The 21715-nt window shown below is 35.1% G+C and overlaps 1 protein-coding gene across 3 annotated transcripts in view; it reads right to left on the minus strand.

Annotated features, from left to right (window-relative positions):
* Positions 1-1615: 1615 nt before the first annotated feature.
* Positions 1616-21715, minus strand: part of LOC115442711 — a 20841-nt gene continuing 741 nt past the window's right edge. The window contains exons 1-4 of one of the 3 annotated variants that reach the window (XM_037437313.1): positions 10885-10923; positions 5958-6107; positions 4351-4557; positions 1616-1753 (exon numbers count right to left, since the gene is read on the minus strand). In XM_037437313.1, the coding sequence (XP_037293210.1) occupies positions 1647-1753; positions 4351-4557; positions 5958-6048 (405 nt within the window). In that variant the 5' untranslated portion in view covers positions 6049-6107; positions 10885-10923 and the 3' untranslated portion in view covers positions 1616-1646. Of the gene's footprint in view, positions 1754-4350; positions 4558-5957; positions 6108-8315; positions 8454-10884; positions 10924-21715 lie in introns of those variants that run through there. The other 2 variants (XM_030167848.2, XM_037437311.1) reach the window with 2 other exon arrangements.

A 21715-nucleotide genomic window follows, 5' to 3' on the forward strand; every position in this document is an offset into this window, starting at 1 on the left:
TTTTTTGTCATAAAAAGAAGCTATTATGCTGGTCCCACCAAAACAAATGAGTTTAGTTATTTAACAATCCTTAATAATATAAATAACTATTCATATTTAAATCTAAATTTAGACTTTAGAATTCTAACATTCAAAGAATTAAAGACAAGTTACATTGCAATCCGTCAAATAATGTGAGCCAATACACGATGGTGATCACATAGAAAAAATTAAGTAGGTGAACATAACGCTTTATGTTGTCTCGATTAATGCAGCTATTTTTCAGGGCTTCAATATCCTTAATTAAAATCAAACCGTTTTATTACGACACAACAGACTTTCATGTTAATATTACCCGCATTGTCAGGTTGAATCTGTCTCTATTTTAGAGTAAACAATAGGCTTTCTGAAACTGTACGTAACTGTTTGCTTAATATGATGAGTAAAGGATGCTCTGAGCTCGTCGTGTGACGCGTTAATTAACTTCAGTAACTAGATAGAGAGAATTCTCTAAGAATTAATTTCCACGAACGAAACACTAGACACAAATTTTAATAAATACCCAATTGAGATTTGGATATGGTAACGGTTTTTAATTTATAGTAAAAATTTTGTTCAAAACATCTTTTTCAGGATTCAATTCCAAATTTCATCCGAATTAATTCCGTGCTTTATGCTTTAACTTCCTGACTTCGAGCTGCGACTAAGTTTTAAGTTGGAAAAACCTAGTCACAATTCTTTTCGACTTGATCCAGGATCTCAGGTAGTCGTACTCCTACCGCGTACGTTAGGTACGTATGTAAGTTAGTACTAGCGATAATAAGACAAAAAACTACAAAAACAACAATAACTTGTTCCAAACAACGTCCCATTACGTTCAGACAGTAATGTCGAAATATAATCATAGCAATCCCAAATACTTGGAACAACTGCATCAAAATTTATTAAAAGCAATAATCTGCAGTCTGCACAGTGGCGCTGTCTATTAAGTATGCAAGTTTATGTCCAGCTATTGTCGAATATAGTCATTGGGCATTCATAGTTGTTGCCTGGTATTCATGGACTCATTGTTTATTTAATTGATGACAATTTAGCTTCCATCCCTGGAGGTTGACGTAAAAAATATTGCGACACCTTTTTTGTAAATGCCCGACACCAAACTTGAAGCATCATGGGCTGATTCTACGTTAGAATACGGACAGTTGGCATAAAAACGAAGAGATTTAAAACCCAATTGGTATACGGATAGTTCATCACCGGGATTATTATAAACACACAACAACACATCTCGCTCTTATCTCCAGAGGGGTAGACAGAGGTGCAACCATGGCATCCACTTTTCGCCAAATGTCCTCCCAAGATGTAATGGGGGCGAGGCTATTGCCATTTGGGACATACATTCGAGAGTCCGGGCTCACTCTGGACAATGCTCTGATGGGCTAAGTTAGTATTAATTGAACAGAAAAGCCCAATATGGTTTTGTCCGGCCCAGGACCTTAAAGCCGTACTACGCCAGAATAGAAGCAATAAGCATTAACATTAGAATATTTTTAGTTACTAGTAAACAGTGGGACGTTTGCTTCAGATAAGGTCTTTGAAGCGGGCAAAGCGAGAGCAAAGTAAATAAAAAAAAGGATTTTATGAACGGGTTGCTTTGTATAAAATATTTATTCATAATCGCGATAATCATGAAGGTTTGATATGACAACTTGCTCCCTGAAAATATTCTTCATCATATGCTTCTGGCAATACTCCAGCGGAACCTCGATGTAGCCTGAAACGTTAATAAAAAGATTTGGAAAAATATCGCACAGAAAACGGACGGAATGTTTTTTAAATTTCGTTTTCGTGACAAAAATGTTCCGCAATAATTATTTATGGGAACGTTGCATTTCCTTTACTGCAAAACTTGTCAGCTCAAGAATAATAGGTTGATATTCGTTTTTAAGTTAACGAAAATAAAATATGTATTTTAGGGGAATATTTTGTTTCAATTTGATGTTTCAAGGTTTCTGGCAGTTGACATTTATATGTTTTTTTTTGTTTTAAATGACGAGACGAGCTTGCCGTTCGCCTGATGACAAGCAGTTATACCGCCCATAAACAGTAGAAACACCATGCAACACCTTGAATTACAATTAGTGGTCGCCAAATGGTCGAAATTCGACGGTCAAATTTGATATCTGCACTTATCTATATGAACTTTAATTATGCCAAATCTCTCTCTTTCGTGCGCGTAATACACTTAAAAATGGGTTTAAAATTATTTCTTCGCGTATTAAGATATAAATTAATAATTGCTAACTAATTAAACTCTCAACTCACTGCAAAATACTGAGGACTCTAAGACTTAAGTCCTAATGCCCAGTTATTTTCCTGGTACTAATGTTCTTTAAATTAGAAACAGTACTTATAAATTGAACCTTGGTGACGGCAGAAAAAAAATCTTCAACCTTACCCAGACAGACTGTCGCATGCCAAAGATTTCCCACAACAAAATCCATTCAACTTTATAGCCACATATTGTGTATACCAAAATATGTACATTTTTCATATAAAATCATAAAATATGTGAAACCATAAATGACAATAAAAATATCAAAGCATTTAGCATTTTTGATTCAATTTAAAGATTTATTGAAATAGATATTTTTAATAAAAATGATATTTCTATTATAACCGAAAATGTCAAGTCTAGACGATATAAACATGAAATTGCTTGGAGGTATTCAGATTACTGCGAATGAATACCTAGGACATATTTATTATTATTGTCAATATTCAGTAGTCAGTACAGTCACTGACATAAGTAGCTGAACAAATTCTAAATTTTAATTAAACTAACACTTTTGTATACTTTCCAATTTTTTTTAACAAAAATAAAATAAAATTGTTATATTTCGATTTCAAGTTTCAAATTTGCTAAACTGCTTATGTGGCTGACTGTACCTATGCTAATGACATTTATTAGCGCACTAATACATACGGCCAATAGATTTTGATACCTTCTCAATTATTATATCGAATTTATATTAGTCACTTTTGTATCTGCTATTATTATTGCTCGACATTGCTGGAATCATCGGTAGATAAACGATAGAAGCCATTATAAAAGAAGAAGAAGAAGACCAAGAAGACAACACAGAAATGTGGCCACGACTTTGATAAAGTATTTTGCTGGAGGTAGGATATATTTTATATCCGCCCGGATAGCGACCACCGTACACAAGGTGTTAAAACCCACAATAGTGGCCCACGTAACTATATCGCGTTCCGGGATCAGCCTGTGTATATCCTGTTACAACTGCCGGCATAATTCTATCGACTGCAAAGGAGTAATCCTCACTCGTCAGTCGACATTCTATTGGTCTCCACTCCACTTAACATCAGGTACAGTGAGTTTGACAACGGCAATAGGTCTTTGACATTTACCACATTAAGTTTACAGCTTGCGCCATTGACATTCACAAATATTGTATGGTTAAGTACAGGACAATGCTATAATATAAAATCTATTTCTCAATGCTTTCAACATGAAAGCCTTTACAGTGCGTAGCCATAGGATAGAACGGGGTGCTTTTATGAATATTGAGATACGACTTTACTTCAGTTGGCTGTCAGATAAAGGCAAAGGAAACTGAAATTGCCAACCCAATGTTTTGGCGCACTGAGTCTCGTAATGGTTGTGAATGCGAGTTCACATTGATGTAAGTGGCCAAAAGGACAGCTTCTGTGATATTTAATCTGTTTCTCAGTGCTTTCGGAATGATATCCTTTGCAGTCCGTCGGCATAGGGGCGCTGTAATAGTCTAATATTAAGATACAACTTTATTCCATTTTCTTTTCCACGGGAAATGACGCCACTACCTGATGGTAAGTAGAGTAACGGTAAAGTAATTCCATTGCACCTGATGATTAGTTTTATAGAATGTCGGCTAACGAGAGATGATTACCCCTCGACAATCGACAACAATTATCCTGTTGCAACTAGATATACACAGACTGATCCCGGAATGCCACATACTTACGTGGGCCACTATGGCAGGTTTTAACACCTTATGTATGAGTCGCTATTCGGGTGGATATAAAATATATCAAGCACCAGCAGCGCAGTTGGCTATCAGACAAACAAATTCGAACGAGGCCAAAGAAAACTAAGAAATTGTCGACGGTATGACTCCAAGCTCGTTGTGCATCTTTACAGTATTGTTTGTGAATAGGGATGTTGTATCTCTATACAATCGTTAACACTAATGTAATAAAAAATATATATGGATGAACAAAAAATTAAGCTAAGATTCATTCCCATACATAAAGTTATCGTTAAAGATTGTAAAAAAGTATCGATACAATTCCCATTATGATACTTACCAGATAAATCCTCATCGCCCCTACAATTAATCATATCAAGATAACATCCGTTGTTGAAAGTTTTATAAATATAGTCTCTGAATTTGGAGGCTCCACAAACTGGTCGGTAGTGGTTAGGGCAAAATACAGGGCACGATTCACCGTATGATCTCCGGGATTCGGTTATGTGAGCTTTGATGCAGTATTTTAATGGGACGGACGCGTAATCTGTGAACAATGAGACACAAATAAAATGTATATATTTGGTAACAACGAAATGTACAGTTATAGGTTTAGGCGTCTCCTTTTACTTATACCAATATTTATATTAGAAGATATTTCAAGTCTTAGGATGGCGAGCGCAGTGGAATACTAAACAATACTTTGTAATTCGAGGTGTTTGATAGTGTTATAACTGTTTATAGGCGTTCTTATCGCTTACCATCAGGCGAACGGCAAGCTCGTCTCGTCATTGAAATAAAAAAAAAACATTGCTCTTTCCATATATATTGTAAATTATTAAGGTCAGAGAATATATTCTGTCTACGAAGGCAAATCCGTCTTTTTGCAATGAGGCGATCTAATCGAAGGACTTTGAATATGGTTTTAAGATTGTTAACATAATAATCCATTTTAATGATTATTGTTACCAACATATCAATGCATGCCGTCGCAAGTATGGTATTAAAAATATTGTTAGTGGGTTGTAGTTTAAATATTTTAATGTAATTATGCTGTTTTTCCTTAAACAATAAATAAATGACAATGAACCGGGATTTTGAGCCGTGATGTTCTGAGTTCTGTTCCTGGGTTAGGCATCCTATTTCGAAAAAGGTTTTTAGTTTTACAGAAGTACATTAACATTTGCTTAATTTTATATTTGTCCCATGATAAAAGCTATTCCATCGCAATATCAGGCACAAACTTCACAATTCACTAACTGACCTATTCTTTCATCGCATTAACAAAATAAACGATAAATTTTGTCCAAAGTTGTAAATAATATTTCCGTCGACTATCGCAAATGCATTGTATTCATATACAAGCATTGTTTAGCTTCAAAACAACCTTGACACTAAAATAGGACAGTTTTCAAACAATGAAATATTAATTTATAAAGCCCAACTCTTGTGGTTCAATGCAGTGTTTATTGCACTGAAACAGTTAATCTAATGTTTTTATAACCTCTATAAATTGTGATATACCTAAATATTCTAAACAAAATAGTAATAAAGCTAGTCGTCGTCCAGTGTTCGAATTTCGACTGTCAAATTAAATACATTGGAATCGGATAGGATACACTTACGTAGGCCACTATAGCGAGGTTTTAATCAGTTTTAGTCTTATAAACTTGTTTTATCGTTAAGACGGGGTTAAGAATGGCTTAAATAGGTGTCAAAACATCACCGGTTCCTAGTTTGAACCTCATTAAGATGGCGGGTTATAAGGCAAGATACAGTTGATCGAGTAAATTTGTGTTTTAACTATGCATAAATTAGCGAAATTTTATAGACTGCTTTTTTACAGCGGTGGCTATATCGGATATAAAATCCTACCAGCAAAATAATCCTTTTCAGTCATTTTAATCCGTATTCAATTTTATAATAAATATTTTAAAATACGCTTACCAGAGTCATAACATTTTGAGTATGCATTCATGGCACATTTGCTTGGAAACATTTTGTATGTAATGCTGTTCGCGTCAAAGCCGCAATCCATTTGAGCATCTCCTGAGGGACATGACACTTCACATCGCTCGGCGCTGGCGAAACTTTTCGCTGGAACGAATATAAATTTATTTTCTGACAGCGTGGACTAGCGGGTAGCTGTCAAACGACCCGTCAAGGGTCCTTTCCCGAAAAAGGACAGTTGTTTTGTCATATGAACATTAAAATTTTTGAGTCTGTATTTACCCCCCCCCCCCCCACTTTTAACGCTGCATATTTATAAGGTATATGAAGTTCATACATGTATATAAGGGTATATAAAGTATTAAGTGTATGAACCACTTCGAACTACGAATTTTAAAATCTGACATTAGATGCTGTAATTTTATTTTGGTGAAGTAAACACGAGATGGACCGACGATCTAGTGAGGGTCGCCGGAGTCCGATGGATGAGAACGACCCAGAACCGATACCTGTGGCGCTCAATGGGGGAGGCCTATGTCCAGCAGTGGACGATTCTCGATTGAAATGATGATGAAGTATACACTAAATGATACTATTAAAGAGATACATGCGTTATAAAAGTACTTTATTTACACATACGGTAGGTTTAACACTTTATTATATCTACGTGTAGCTAGATATATAAATTTTCAATCGTTCATAAAAGTAATACGGGTAAAATGATTCATGCATTTGGCTGGGGTATGAAATTCTTTTCACATGGCTTTCAAAATATATCAGTACTGAATAAGTAAGTGCTTTTATTTCAATGTGTTAATGTTGGTACCAATTTTTATACGTTAATTGCATGCAAAATATTTTTATGCAATTTAATTTTTAAGCCGTTTTTTCTCTTTTGTGCCATATTTTTACCTATTAGGTTCAATATTCAAATTAATATCAATAGTATGATTTAACTAAATGGGATTACAAAAATGATTATTTTTATAAAAAGTCAGAGAAATATCACAATCTTTGTTAATGTTAGACACCACCGCAGCAAAAAATGCTATCAGTTATCCTAAGACAGACATGAACCGAACAAATGTGGCTAGATTGCTAAAATTAAATCCAATCTTAAAAAATCTGGTCCAGTCCACTAAGGTAAATACAAAAAGGTGACATGCGGTATTTAGTCCACAAGTTTAAGGGGTCACAAAGAAGTCTGAAGAAGGAATGAAGAATTCGTTCAATAAAATCATTCAATCATTCATTCAAATCGTGAAAGTACATCACGTGACTACGTAATCAACGCACGTACTGAATTATGGGTATATGCTCTTCATCTAGTGTTATTTATTCTGATTTATCACTGTGAGAACAATGCAACGTCCCGGATGCGTTGTGGGTAACCGTTCATTGTGTTTTCGCGCAACCTCATATCCCGAGGCAATGGTGCCATTGTCGAAGATAAATATCGTCTCGCTTTTTCTATTTTCAAGGGTGAGCAGAGTACATATCGCCAGGTCCCAATAACACTAGCCAAGTCTATTGTCATTTACCTTAACAATGGCGGGTAATATGATAACTTAGCCACGTATATTTGGATTTATTATTGTCTAATAAGCAAGGCGATAGCCTAGTTGCGAGTGGAACGGACTGCCGTGACGAATGTCCGCATGTTCAAAACCCAAAAGCACGCAGCTGGGAGTCGAACGAACTGCGGTGACCAATGTCCGCAGATTCAAAACCCAAGGGCACGCACCTCTGACTTTTCTAAAGTTATGTGTGTATTCTTTGTGAATTATCGCTTGCTTTAACGGTGAAGGAAAACATCACGAGGAAATCTGCACACCTGCGAAATTCTCCATAGTAATTTCTAAGGAATGTAAAGTTGAATGCCTCGGTGGCGTAGTTGTATTGCACGTCCGGTACAATAGCGCTCTAAGGTCCTGGGTTCGAATCCCGGGTCGGGCAAAGTGATATTTGGGTTTTTCTGCTCAGTATCAGCCCGGAGTCTGGAATTTGTGCCCGATATGGCGATAGGCTCGCCCTATCACATCATGGGACGGAACATACTTGGCAAAAAGTGGGTGCCCTAGTTGCGCCTCTGCATACCCCTTCGGGGATAAAATGCGTGATGTTATGTATGTTATGTATGTATGTAAAGTCTACCAAACCGAAATAGGCCAGTGTGGGGGACTGAGGCCTAATCCCTCTCAGTAGTAGAGGCCCGTGCCCAGCAGTAGGGCAGTATATACAGGGATGATATTATTATTATTTATAATAAGCAAGGCCATAAGATAATGTTCAAGACTATATTAACGCGAGTTGTTTACCGAAATTTACAGACTGTGAAATACAAATGTAACTTACGTAGGAGCATCAGGAAGGCTAATAAAACGTACATTCTGTTAACGAAACAGAAACCGAAGTAATCAAATTCAATAAACTTTTACGACTAAAATTTTAATTGAATTTATTTGCGAAACTAAATATAGTTGTATTTCAATTGAGATTTGAAATAATTTGAGCCCATTGAAGATTGTTTAATTTGTTTTGCATGTTTTAGCGGTTGGAGGCAGCGGAGCGTAACTAAACGGCTTAGACAAGCGGCCAATTCGTTGATTTTCATTTCATTTATAATACCAGATTATAACTTTTATTCCCTATCGTTGATCTTAATACTTTTAATATTGTGTACAAGAAACAATGATGTTTTATGGCAATGTAGGAAAGAGTTAAAAAGTTTTATATGACATAAATTATTTTCTAATTTTCTGATTATTACGGAATGTTTCGGAAACCATAGACAATATAATTATCTACGTTTATTTTTTTAGAAAAGCGATGTACGGTCCCCCTCTTAATTAGCCGAACAAAATTTAAAATATCAAATCCCTTATACTTTTGTGTTTTTACCAACTTTTTTCTTCATGTAAATAAAAGTGATTTATTTTATTTCACACAAAGAAAAAAAAATATTTTAATCTAACTTAACGTGCACAGGCATTTGAAGTTGTGAATCTATTCAGCTATTTTTGTTGCTTATATAGGTCACTCTCTTGCTTTTTTGGGACAATTTTATGAGAATATTACTCAGATCTCAATATTTAAACTATAATACAAATAAAGGCATAGTAGCAAGTAAGTAAAACAATGTTTAATTTACACAATGAAGTATTACTTTGACAAATCTTGAAAAGGTTTATCAAAGAATCTGGAATAACATTGAAATTTTTTGTCGTTTATAAATAGAACTGAAAATTCGAAATGCCTTATTTGAAAATAAACAAGCAATAATAAACCTTAAAAGCACGACCTTTCCATTCGATTCCGTTTTTAATATTTTTTGAAGACCGAATAAAAACCACCTTTTTCCAATTGATTGAAAGGACAAAATATTTTGTACTTATGAAAGCGGGAAACCTGTCCATTAGATTTTCATTACTTTCAGACATCATTTTAAAAGTAAACAAGTCAATGAATCATTTTATACGACTTGTTAAAGTTTAAAGTGTTTCAGGGTAAATAATAGAATATGATTATTTTGTATTAATTCCTTTCTTGTAATTGTCTTATTTATCAACTAACTTTTGTTCGTATGAAAGAGTTTTCCGGAATAAAAGTCCCGCTATATATTTTCCCGGGACAGCAAGTAGCCTATAACCTTCCCAGGTTCTTAAACTATCTCCAAATTTCATAAAAATCCGTTCAGTAGATTTTAAATAAATCGATAACATACAGACAGACAAAAAAGTGGACTTTTATAATATGTATTGAAGTTACCTAATAAAAAAATATAACACACACATATTAACTGTCAATTTGACATACTAACATCTTGAAAACTCGTTCTATAACTTCAAATTAGTAGAATGTACCACAAATGGAATTAAAAAAAACACTATTAATCAATCAATTAAATAAACACAAAAGCTATCTCGATCGGAAACCCATGGTACCTTGAGGATATTTAGATCATTATTTCAACAAAAGACGAACGGCATTCCGACCTCTTTGCATAAAGACCCTAAAAAGGCGCGTAATGGAAGCCCTTTCAGTCAATCCCATGTTAAACAAGGCATTGTTTCTTACTTTTGGAATCCCAATTTGCTAAAGTAAATTAGGGATTAATGCGTTTGGGTCAGCTTTTGTTCGCATTTGTTATTGCAGTAAATGATGTCATGGGACTTATTAAGAACTAGATATGGAGTTGTATGGCCATTATGAGGAGTATGTTGTTATAAATGGACTCTTAAGCTGAGATTCGTTTGATGAAAACTATTTGAAATACTTTAATATTTATTTAAATCTGTATAAAGTGTAACACGTACATATAAATACAAATAGGTGGAAAAACCTTTGTCGATTTTCGTCGCTCGATACTATCGATCGGCGATATCGACAATAGCAGCGACATCACTAGTTTTTATGTTCACAATGTTTGGTCGACTCACTTTTCGATCATCTTTCGCCGAGCGTCTATCTGTTATTAATAATAATTGTGAACTATGACTATGTGTAATATATTGATTGGCAGTGGATATAACTTTTGATTTTACCGCATTCCTATCTGTGCCGTCACAGAAGATACTTGCAGGTCATAGGGTCGGGCAAAGTGATATCGGCTTTTTCTATCCAATATCAGCCTGAAGTATGGAATTTGTGTCCGATATGGTGATAGCCTTGCCCCCCTCCCCCTCCCCCCATCACATCATGGGACAAAACACGCGGCGAAAAGTGGGTGCTCCAGTTGCGCCTCTGTCAAGGCCTTCGGGGATAAAAGACGAGCCTGTGTAGATAATTATTATATACCGAAAATCTCAAATGGATTGTTATGTAATAGATGGTAATACATAAATTTTTCTTCGGCCAACGTGCGGACTTCTCGATCCTGTGTGGTCTTATACATACATACTAATATATAGCTAAACAAACTCACCCCAATTTCCTTGTTCTTAATGCATGTGCTCCCGGGAGCCCCTTTTGTTCCGATTTATAAATTATAATTCTCTTTGCCGACTCCGATAGTAGTTTTTTCTTCAAAAATCATGTCATTCTTCTTTTTTTTAATAATATTTGACAGTTTCTTTTACCCCCACCGAAAAGATTTTATATTCGAATACATACTATATATATATATATATATATATATATATATATATATATTTATGTGTGTTGTGTTGTGTGTAAATTAATTTGGCCGAATCTGTCCGCGCTTCCAAATAGTGAACTAATAAAAATTAAACATCCCGCCGCCCGAGAAAGGCTGTGAAAAGCCTTTATCAAATAACACAACAAGCCCCTTTCATTGAAAGTTATACTAACATTCTAAAACATAAGCACGCAATATAAATATAATAAGTAATTAACCATTAAAGCATCGGAATGGTAAGAAAAAAACTTTATCACTGGAAACTAATCCAGCGGCAACTTCGCAATTTTACTACAGGCCTCAGTAAATTCCCTGAGGCAGTCTTTAACCTGACAATTCGAATAACCCCATCAATCCCAGGTAAAAGTTCTAAAACTCTCCCTCTCTTCCATTTAAGGACAGGGACATTCTCCTCTTTTATTAAAACGAGGTCCCCTACTTTAGGTGGATCAACCGGCGTTGTCCATTTGTTACGATTCTGGAGACAGTGTAGGTAACGGTCACTCCATTGTTTCCAGAAACGTTGACCTATAGCCTGAACTAATCTAAAACGTCCCAACCGCGTATTAACTACGTGTTCGAAATTATACTCAGGCACAGAAAGCAATGACTTGCCGACTAAGAAATGTGCTGGGGTCAACACTTCGAGATCCGTAGGATCATTTGATAGAGGACATAGTGGGCGAGAGTTGAGTACTGCTTCAACTCTTGTGAACACTGTCGTCAATTCCTCATAAGTCAAAACCTGCTCCCCGATCATCCGCTTTAATAAGGTTTTTGCAGATTTGACAGCCGCTTCAAACAATCCCCCCGAAGTGAGGTCCCGAAGGCACATTGAATAACCAAGTAATACTACTCTTGGCTGCAAAATTCTTAAGACTATTCTCAACTTCCCTATTCCGAAGATACTTGTCAACCTCGTTGAGGTGTTTGTTTGTCCCTACATAATTAGTACCATTATCAGAACGTATCACCTCGGGAGTCCGCGCCGAGATGTGAAACGCGTCAACGCAGCTCCGAACGCTTCTGTTGTCAAGTCTCCAACAACCTCCAAATGCACCGCTTTGGTTGCAGAGCAGACAAAAACACACAAATATGCCTTCAACATTTTTGCATTTCTAAGACGTGAGGCTCTAATTGAAAAAGGTCCTGCAAAATCTGTTTGCACTGTATGAAATATACCAGTTGTGTTTACCCTGTCACTTGGTAATGCAGACATAACTGGCTCATCCGGCCTAGCCTTATACCTGAAACGCGATATATGCTTAAAAATTCGACTCCGAATGGCATGCCGAGCCACACGAATTTTAGCCGCATTTGTCTTAAAAATACCGTGATGAGGTATAATGTACCCTTTACCTTCTGCATAGTCCTCTGGCTGCCGATCACAGATAGACATATGCCCTAATTTTTCATAATCTCGCATAAATGCAATATACTTTTCCCGCAATGCCTCATTCGAGATTAACCGCCTTTCCATAACCATGAACCGTTTCTTGGCTATCGAAATTGAATCCCCAATTCAGGTTTATCGTCTAAAAGGGTAACCGCACTATATATCTCCCCGTTTGATCCCGTTGATGCGTTTCACGAAACCTATTTTCGCAATCCGCATCTTCAGGATTAACTAATACCGATTCCGGTATATCTTCCACCTCCCAGAAATTTTCCAAAATCTGGTTTGTGGTAACATATGCCGCGAAAAATGTTTGAGACCGCTCATCACATTGAGAAACCTTATGGGTTACTGGACCCATCAATACGTAACCAAACACCGTATTCATTGCGCGTGGCAAATAATCATTAACTTTCACACAATCACCAATCATGATTTCACCCATGAGATCGGCACCTATTAAAATATCAACCGCTCGACTAACAAAGAATTGGTCATCCGCTAAATAGATACCTCTATACCATTCCGCAAAATTTTGAGACAGAGTTTGAGTCGGCAGGTTATGAGTGATAGTGCCTAATACTATTGCCCTTGTTACCAATCTAGGATGTTCCGAATATTTAGAACACATAACCAAATTTACGCCTCCTCTACAATCACTCACAAGTCCTCCCCTAAACCCGTTACCGAAATAGAATTGGACTTAAATCGTTTTAATCCAAGCCTTTTAACAACGGTATCGGTGATAAATGTAGTCTGACTACCCCCATCTAGTAGCGCACGAACTTCATGATACTCCCCATATCTGTCCATGACACGTACTATAGCTGTTGCTAGTAGCACTGTCCGCCCATAGTTTTTATTTATGTTAGAGACAGATAAAGCTATATCATCATCCACTGCTGACGCAGTTACCCCATGATGATCTTTAACAGGTCCCCCTACCCTAGCTGTGGTACAAGTAGCCTTTTCACCACTAGTGTCCAATTTGTGTGCAACTACCCGATTTTCATTAGCACTTGGTGAACGTGGTCCACCACCCGATCGTGGAACCCCTGACACGTCCCCTGCTGTAACCACCGGCCGCAAATCAAAGTGGATAAGGTAGTGGTGTTTATTAGAATTGCATTTGTAACATGACCAACTCGATACGCACTGATCAATACTGTGCTTCCCTAAACACCTAAAACAAAGCCGAAATTCTTTTACATGCTCCTTCCGCTGGTGTGGATTCAATGCTAAAAATTTCACACATTTTGATAAATGATGACTTCCTTGCTTACATAGCTTGCAAACCATCATTGGTTCACCTACAAACGTGGCATGGTGTGTCCGAGAATTCACAGAGCCACTTTTACTGCTTTGACCATCGCCACTAGACTCTAAGATCCTAACTTCCTTCTCCAAAAACTGAATCAAATCAGAAAAATCAGGCAATTCCTTATTAGATAACCTCGCTTCAAAACGTTTTTTCAAACTAGAGTCAAGTTTTTGAAAATTTATATAGAATAAAAGATAAGACCACTCCGATACAGGGAAATTCATTTTTTCTAACCCTTTTGTATTCACAACCAAAGTGTTAAGAAATTGTTTCAAAGAAGAATAATTATTGATAACCCTAGTCGTTGCCAACAAATTTTGTAACAATTTATCGGCTAATGCTCGTTTGTTACCATATTGTCTTTTCAACAAATCCAAAGCTATTGAATAATTGTCGCCTGTGACGGACAAATGCTTAGTAAGACTCTTTGGCTCGTCATCAAGAGACCCCAGTAAGTAATATAATTTCTCAGTATCAGACAATTTTGGATCTTTACCAACCAATGATTCAAATAATTCCATAAAAGATGTAAATTCCTCTAATTTTCCGTTAAAAGTCTGTAACCGAACCTTTTGGTAAAATGGCATGCTCGTTCTTTTTCCTATCTGTGGAAGAAGCAATGCCATATTCAGAAGACCGACAGCTGCCCTCAGGAAATAAATCTAAAAACTGCCGTTTCACATCATAATATTTTTGGTTATATACCATGTATTTTTGGGTAAACTCCTCTATTTCAAATTCATCCTCCAAGTTAGCTAGGTACTCCATATGACTAGAAGTGAATTCCGTGTAAATGTGTTCCAAATCGGCATATCTTATTTTGAATTCACTTCTTTCCCTCCGAACCTAGCCCTGACTGTGAAATCTCGTGAAGCTTGTTTTAAATTTAATAACGCTGTATCATACTTCACTTTCAAAAGTCTTAGTTGAATTTTAGGAGGCATTTTAAGGAAATTTAAAATTATTAAATATTAAAATAAAAGAATACTCCCTCAGACAATTTGAGGCCCGCAATAAAATATCTATATTGTTATACAAAAGCAAGGAATACAAATACTTCAGGTGGATTTGAACCCGCGTCCAAGATCACACCACACTATGAAATTATACCGCACCAACCGCTAGACCGCTAAGCGACAAGAGAAAATCGCTTTTCAAATACTTTTCTGACATACAATTGTCAGACACGCAAATAAAAATGTCACCACAAAAATAAATTATTATTTGCGTTTTATATTAATATAATCCCTAAAACCGCATAACCGCACAAAATATATGTATATTAGACAACTTACACAAATATTAATTCTTCGACAAAGAAACGTACACAGACTAGACCAAATCAATTTCGTTGTGAATGTGCAATGTATGTTTTGGATATGTAATGTATGTTATATTATAATAAAGGAAACGAAATAAATATATGTGTAGCCCTACCGCAATATTATGAGTTTCTCTGTGAAGTGTGAAAAAGAGAAATGGCAGTTATCACTGCAAAAAATTACTTTAAACAATATTATCCGCAAAATTTATATTATTCGTGTTTATGATCCGCATAACCACGAATAAATATTACCTTATCAAAGTATTCATACACCGCCGGAATACTTCGAGAAGGAACCGATAGTGTTTTCTTTGTACAGAAAGAGAACCCCGCACATCAGCGGAAGCCGCTAAAACCAGTATATCCGGCTCGAAGGACCAAATGTTATGTAATAGATGGTAATACATAAATTTTTCTTCGGCCAACGTGCGGACTTCTCGATCCTGTGTGGTCTTATACATACATACTAATATATAGCTAAACAAACTCACCCCAATTTCCTTGTTCTTAATGCATGTGCTCCCGGGAGCCCCTTTTGTTCCGATTTATAAATTATAATTCTCTTTGCCGACTCCGATAGTAGTTTTTTCTTGAAAAATCATGTCATTCTTCTTTAATTTTAATAATATTTGACAGTTTCTTTTACCCCCACCGAAAAGATTTTATATTCGAATACATACTATATATATATATATATATATATATATATATATATATATATATATATATATATATATTTATGTGTGTTGTGTTGTGTGTAAATTAATTTGGCCGAATCTGTCCGCGCTTCCAAATAATGAACTAATAAAAATTAAACATGGATCATAGAAATCTATTTGGAATACAATAGGGATTTATTTATAAATCCATCGTGGACGTTTCCGACTTATCGGTCAGACACAATGTAGAACGAAAGATAGATTTAAGAACAGACCATTTTTTAGAATGAGAGTCATAAGGTCTGGGTGATAAAGTTCAGTATAATTTCATCCAATAATGCAGACTAAATATGCAAACGTTAAACACAAGCAGCGTTGTTTTATAGAGTACTTTAAAAGAAGAAATTTGTTTTGAAAACAAAGAAATTGTTCGTCTCTGAATAAGCCTAACAATGACAAATAAAAGTCTAAGTGAAATATAAAAACTTCAGCATTTTATCCAGTTTTACATGAAACAATTTTATGCGCTTCGTCTGTGCATAATGTTGAATTCATTGCGAAATGTTTCAAAAGTACCCAGTTTTAATTATTGTTTTATTTAAAATGGTATTAGCATAGATACAGACTATAATTATAATTTTTAACTAATAGTTAAGTTAAAAGTTTAATTTATACAGGGTCATTTTGATATTGCGTTAATACATGGAACCTTATAGGTATAAGTCGTTACATCTGCTAACATTGCGTCAAAAATCATTCATGAATAACAAAATGTTTTCACTAAAAATCCTACTTTTATACTTTTGATTTTTTTATCAATTTGTAGATTAGTGCGAATATGGCGTGTGCGTGAGTATATTTCTGACTGATACGTAATTTTGTCGTTGCAAGAATTCTCTTGGAGTAGGATTAACAGCCTTAAGGCATGTAAAATTAAAATTACTTTTATTTTGTATTCAACTTACACTTTTTATTTTACATCTATAATACGAATACCGTTTTGTACGGTGTTATTTTAAACAATATAAATATGTCGTTTCACTTAGTAACAAAATATAAGGACATCCCTCCATAAAGCTATGTTATTTATCGTTTTTCATTTTCTCCAGATTACATTAATCAGATTGTTATAGTAACCGTATCCAAACGAAAGACTGTGTATGGAACATTGAGTGAGATTCTGTTTGATATTTTTTTGAAGTAATCTAAAGTTATATAATCCTTTTTCTTTTTATTCTGAACAAAAAACAATTTTACAATATATCTTATAAAATATTATGTAATGAACTTATTAATAAGGTACTAATTATTGTGAAATCTACACCGATATACTCTAAGATGTTTTTATTAGATAGATACGTTGTCCTAGCTTAATACTGGCAAGAGGAAAGCAAGGTAATTGCCCGATATTCACTTAGTCAACTTCCAACCACTGCCGTGGCTAGTCGGCTTACTAACTTTTGTATTTTTATGAATAAAATGCCTTCTTGTTTTTTTAGACGATGTACAAATTATACTCCAACTGTGAATGAAATAAACGTTTCATTACATACGTTAGTAATAAGTATACACTATTTAACTTATTTTTTAACTAATAAATGCATTTTATTCGACTGTCATGGCGACGGGGCAGTCGACGCTCGGGCCCACTCGGGCCCTATCAATGCGAGCTGCTAGGGCTGTGATAATAGTATATAGTGCGCTGTTTTTATGCGCAATTTTGTTAGTCTATGACGCATCTATTTGTGAAACGTCATTGGATACACTACTGTTTATACTATACTATTTTTATATTGCTGGTACAAGGAAATTATATTTTACATCCGCCCGGATAGCGACCACCGTACACAAAGTGTTAAAACCCGCCATAATGGCCCACGTAAGTGTGTCGCGTTCCGGGATCAGCTTGGGTATAAGTTCCAACAAGTTGGCATAATTGCTTTGACTGCCGAAAGGTAAACATGTCTCGTCAGTCGACATTCTATTGGACTTAGGTGTAGAGGGGTCACTTTGCCTTGTACGTATGAAAAAAAAATAGTATCTTGGAGCCATTATGCGAGCTATAATGGTCACTGTCGAGTAATAAAAAACCTATTGTTTAATAATTCAGGTATTGCACTAGAATACTAATGCACAATAGCATTTAAAAGGCGTGGTTACACTATGTTTATGCTTGTTAGTGAGGTCACCCATGCAAAGGAATAAAACAGTAAACGTAAACAATAAATACAAAAACAGAGAATAAAGAAAATTTCTACATGTTTAAACAAAAGCAACTGAAAACTAATTTAAAGCGCTTTTAACTTTTATACAACAGAACCCGTTCATGTTTGAATTGTTAATCATATTATGTTATACATTTGTCATACGAAATGCTCGCGCCACGCCTCCATTAGCATACTAAGCGTCGAAATAATTCCTTGAGCTTTGTATTTATTTGTGGAAGCCTAAAAATTGCGCATTCAATTAATTGCGACTTATGATATTGTTTACAGACAATAGGGGACCGGCCTTTGCTTGATTTTGTACATTAGGTATTCTATATGTAATGGTTAATAATACGAAAAGAAACATTGCTGCGAAAACTGCATAAAAATTGGTTAAAAATGAGCGAGCAATTCATATTTAAAAATATTATAATGTACAGAAGTGGGCGCGATGTGGGGATATCGCTTCATCTCTTTCTTTCGCACGCGTCGTAATTCCCAATGACGTCACATGTGGGTATTTCGTCTCTTTTCTGTTTCTTGTAAATTACCCTTTCCACCGAAATTCAAAGACTTATAACTTGTTGATTTTTTACCGGATTTTAATAATTCTTTCTGTGTTATAATTTATAATATGTAAATATTTGATAATAGTTAAGAACAAAAATGAGTCCGGTACCCTATTAGATTATTTGTATTTTCTTCGCAGTTTTGCCCGCGTAAAGATCTGTTATCGAAATGAATTTTGCTAGCAACCAAGGAATATGTAGATCCTAATTAATAAAAAAAAATCAGCCCACTTAGAATGTCCGTAAAACACGAGTCATGACTCCATGTCGTTAGCTAATATTGATTTGTGATTGGTCGAAAGACCAATGCGTCAGTCACGTGTCAGTATTTCCACCAATCCCAGTAAACCATACGGGGCCGTATGGTTTTTTTTTTGCCACATTCTAAACATAGTGATTATTTTTGGAGAGTTATAACCTATATTTAAAGTCATAAACCTCTAAAATTATTAACCTTTAGTATACCCATGTATTGTTTTTACGATCTAGGTCATAATGGTGATAAGAAACTACATTTTGCGGCCCCAGCCTGAACTATATAATACTTAAACTGTGAATTAGAAATAATACAGAATCCTATCACTTAATATGTTGTTCGAAATTATTCATTTATAAGATAGGTCGTATTAATAAATTCATCACACACTTGAGTCAAATCAAGTAGACATTAATTTATTGAACTATTTAATGGACAAAGTTTAAGTTCTCATTTAAGAGGTTGTTCTCAACTGAGTCGATGTTGTTTAATCGACATAACTCAGCTATCAAAATCCCTATATACTGTGACTTAAGATATCATTTGAGATGTTGTTAATATGTATTTAAGTAATAATGATGATTTTAATATACTGGACTTTTTAATTCGACAGCGTCTCACTCACTTCAGAGAAAACTGAGTTGCATCGTTTAAAGTACGGGCCATAGATAAACTAATTATGTCTAGCAAAACAAATTTATTATACTCAAAAGTCGTATTGCAATATATAAAGCCTCTAGCGCAACTTCGTCGAGGCTTAGTCACTTAAGACTTGCTACTAAGTTACCCTCGTAAATTGTAGTTTTATCCTCAGGATAAGCACTATTGCAGTTGACAGTCATACAGCATTGTACAGTATCATATATTAGAGGTTGCTGAATCTATCTAGAAGGAGTACGTGATTAAGAGGAGTTAGTGTTTCTAGATGTGGTATATCAAGAATAACAAAAATATAAGCGATTAAATGATCTATTATAAAATCTTCAGATGGAAATTGATTTATCAATTCTCCGACTCAATTTATTATTTTAATTTTTTTCTCGTTAGAATGTGATTTTATTTTGTTTTGTGACCTTTTTATTTTATTTTTCACACATATTACTTATACCCAGTGTTATTAATTAGTGGACTTCACTGATTTGTAACACATTATTTTTATTATTGATATTTTCTGTTTGTTTCAAAAAAAAATGTTTTAAACCCAAATACAGAGAAGCATTAAGTTCGCCATCTAATCACATCATGGTACGTAGTAAGTTAGCTTTTTTGTTACGGGCACGTGACCTCATTGCACCTGATTGCTTATTAAAAAAAATATGAAAGATATTATGGTGTTATTTTTAAGACGAGCCGCCTGCCTGACGTCAGTTCTATTTGATGGATTTTAGAAAACCCACGCAATCCTTGCCTGTCCAGGTAACTTAACTATGACGCCAGATGTCGGAAAACCGCTCTTTATTTGTTTGAAATCCCGACACAAGAAGGATGTTACAGGTTTGTCGCCTAAATCTGTCGAGTGAATCGATATTGATGGTTTTTTTTTTTATATTCATTAATAGGCTTTTGAAAAAAATATTCATAAAAATAATAAAATTGAATATTGAATTTAGGTACAACCTTAGTCAAGTTTAACTGCATGAATATACCTTTTTATTTTAAATACATAATTAATTTTGACGATACGTCATAGGCAAATTCTAATTTTTATAGCGATCTAGAGGTGCATAGCACGCGTCGTTTCTGGCATAATTTTAAGATCTAAGCGCATCTAGAAGTATTCTTCGTCGTTGTGCTATCAATTTGCGTGAACGTGTTTACAAGCAAACTGTCTCTCCTTCTCTCTATTTATTCACTCTGCTAGACGCATGTGTGTTTTATCTGAGGAACTAATTTCATTCAATTTTCTTTTAGTGTAACAATTGTTTAATTATGCTGTAAATTATTTTGCCGTATCAAGGGCAATAAGTCACGGTGGTCAATTTTTTATTTCTACCTAGCTGACCCGGCAAAGTCCTGTCAACTATGAATTTGCAGCGCATTCTCTCAATCGCTGAAATTAACTTTTCTTAAATTTTCTAACGTTCCGCTCAATTTCCTTATTTTTTTTATAAGATCCTTCTCCTGACAATAACAAACACAACAAAAAAAATAATTATGAAATCGGTCCAGCCGTTCACGCGTGATGCGATGACCAAGGGATAGAGATTCATTTTTATATATAGATTTAGACCTATATATTTAGACCTATATTGATCGTTTAACGTAATGTACGTTAAACGGACTTTCTTTCAATATAGGTTTCCAACATTTATGTAAATTATAAATGTATTTTCTTGTTTGATAAACAGCAGTAAGGACGATGAGTTAATCTAGTTAACGATGTAAGCAAAACCGCTTTTTCTGACTTACTGCTCTTTCGATTACCATAGCAGGATTGTGTAATAAAATAGGTGTGTATTATTGAGTTGATACAAATGTCCGCAGGTTCAAAACCCAAGGGCACACATCTCTGACTTTTTAAAAATTATGTGTATTGTTTGTGAATTATCATTATTATTATTGTATCGGAAACCTGCACACCTGAGAAGTTCTCTATAGGAATTTCGAAGGTGTATGAAGTCTACCAATCCGCACTAGGCCAGCGTGGTGGATTAAGGCCTAAATCCCTCTCAGTAGTAGAGGAGGCCCGTGCCCAACACTGGGACAGTAAGCAATATAGGGCTGATATTTTTATATCTGGATTGATATTGGCATTATTATAATTAAAATACACTGTTTTGATGATAAATCTTAGACTTGCGTTAACAACGTGTATTTTGCATTTATTTTGATTAACGCGCTTAGAGCGTGTTAACATAATAACGCCCCGAACAAACTAAGACCCCG

The sequence above is a fragment of the Manduca sexta genome, chromosome 10 (assembly GCF_014839805.1).
Source record: "Manduca sexta isolate Smith_Timp_Sample1 chromosome 10, JHU_Msex_v1.0, whole genome shotgun sequence".
Taxonomy (NCBI): domain Eukaryota; kingdom Metazoa; phylum Arthropoda; class Insecta; order Lepidoptera; family Sphingidae; genus Manduca; species Manduca sexta.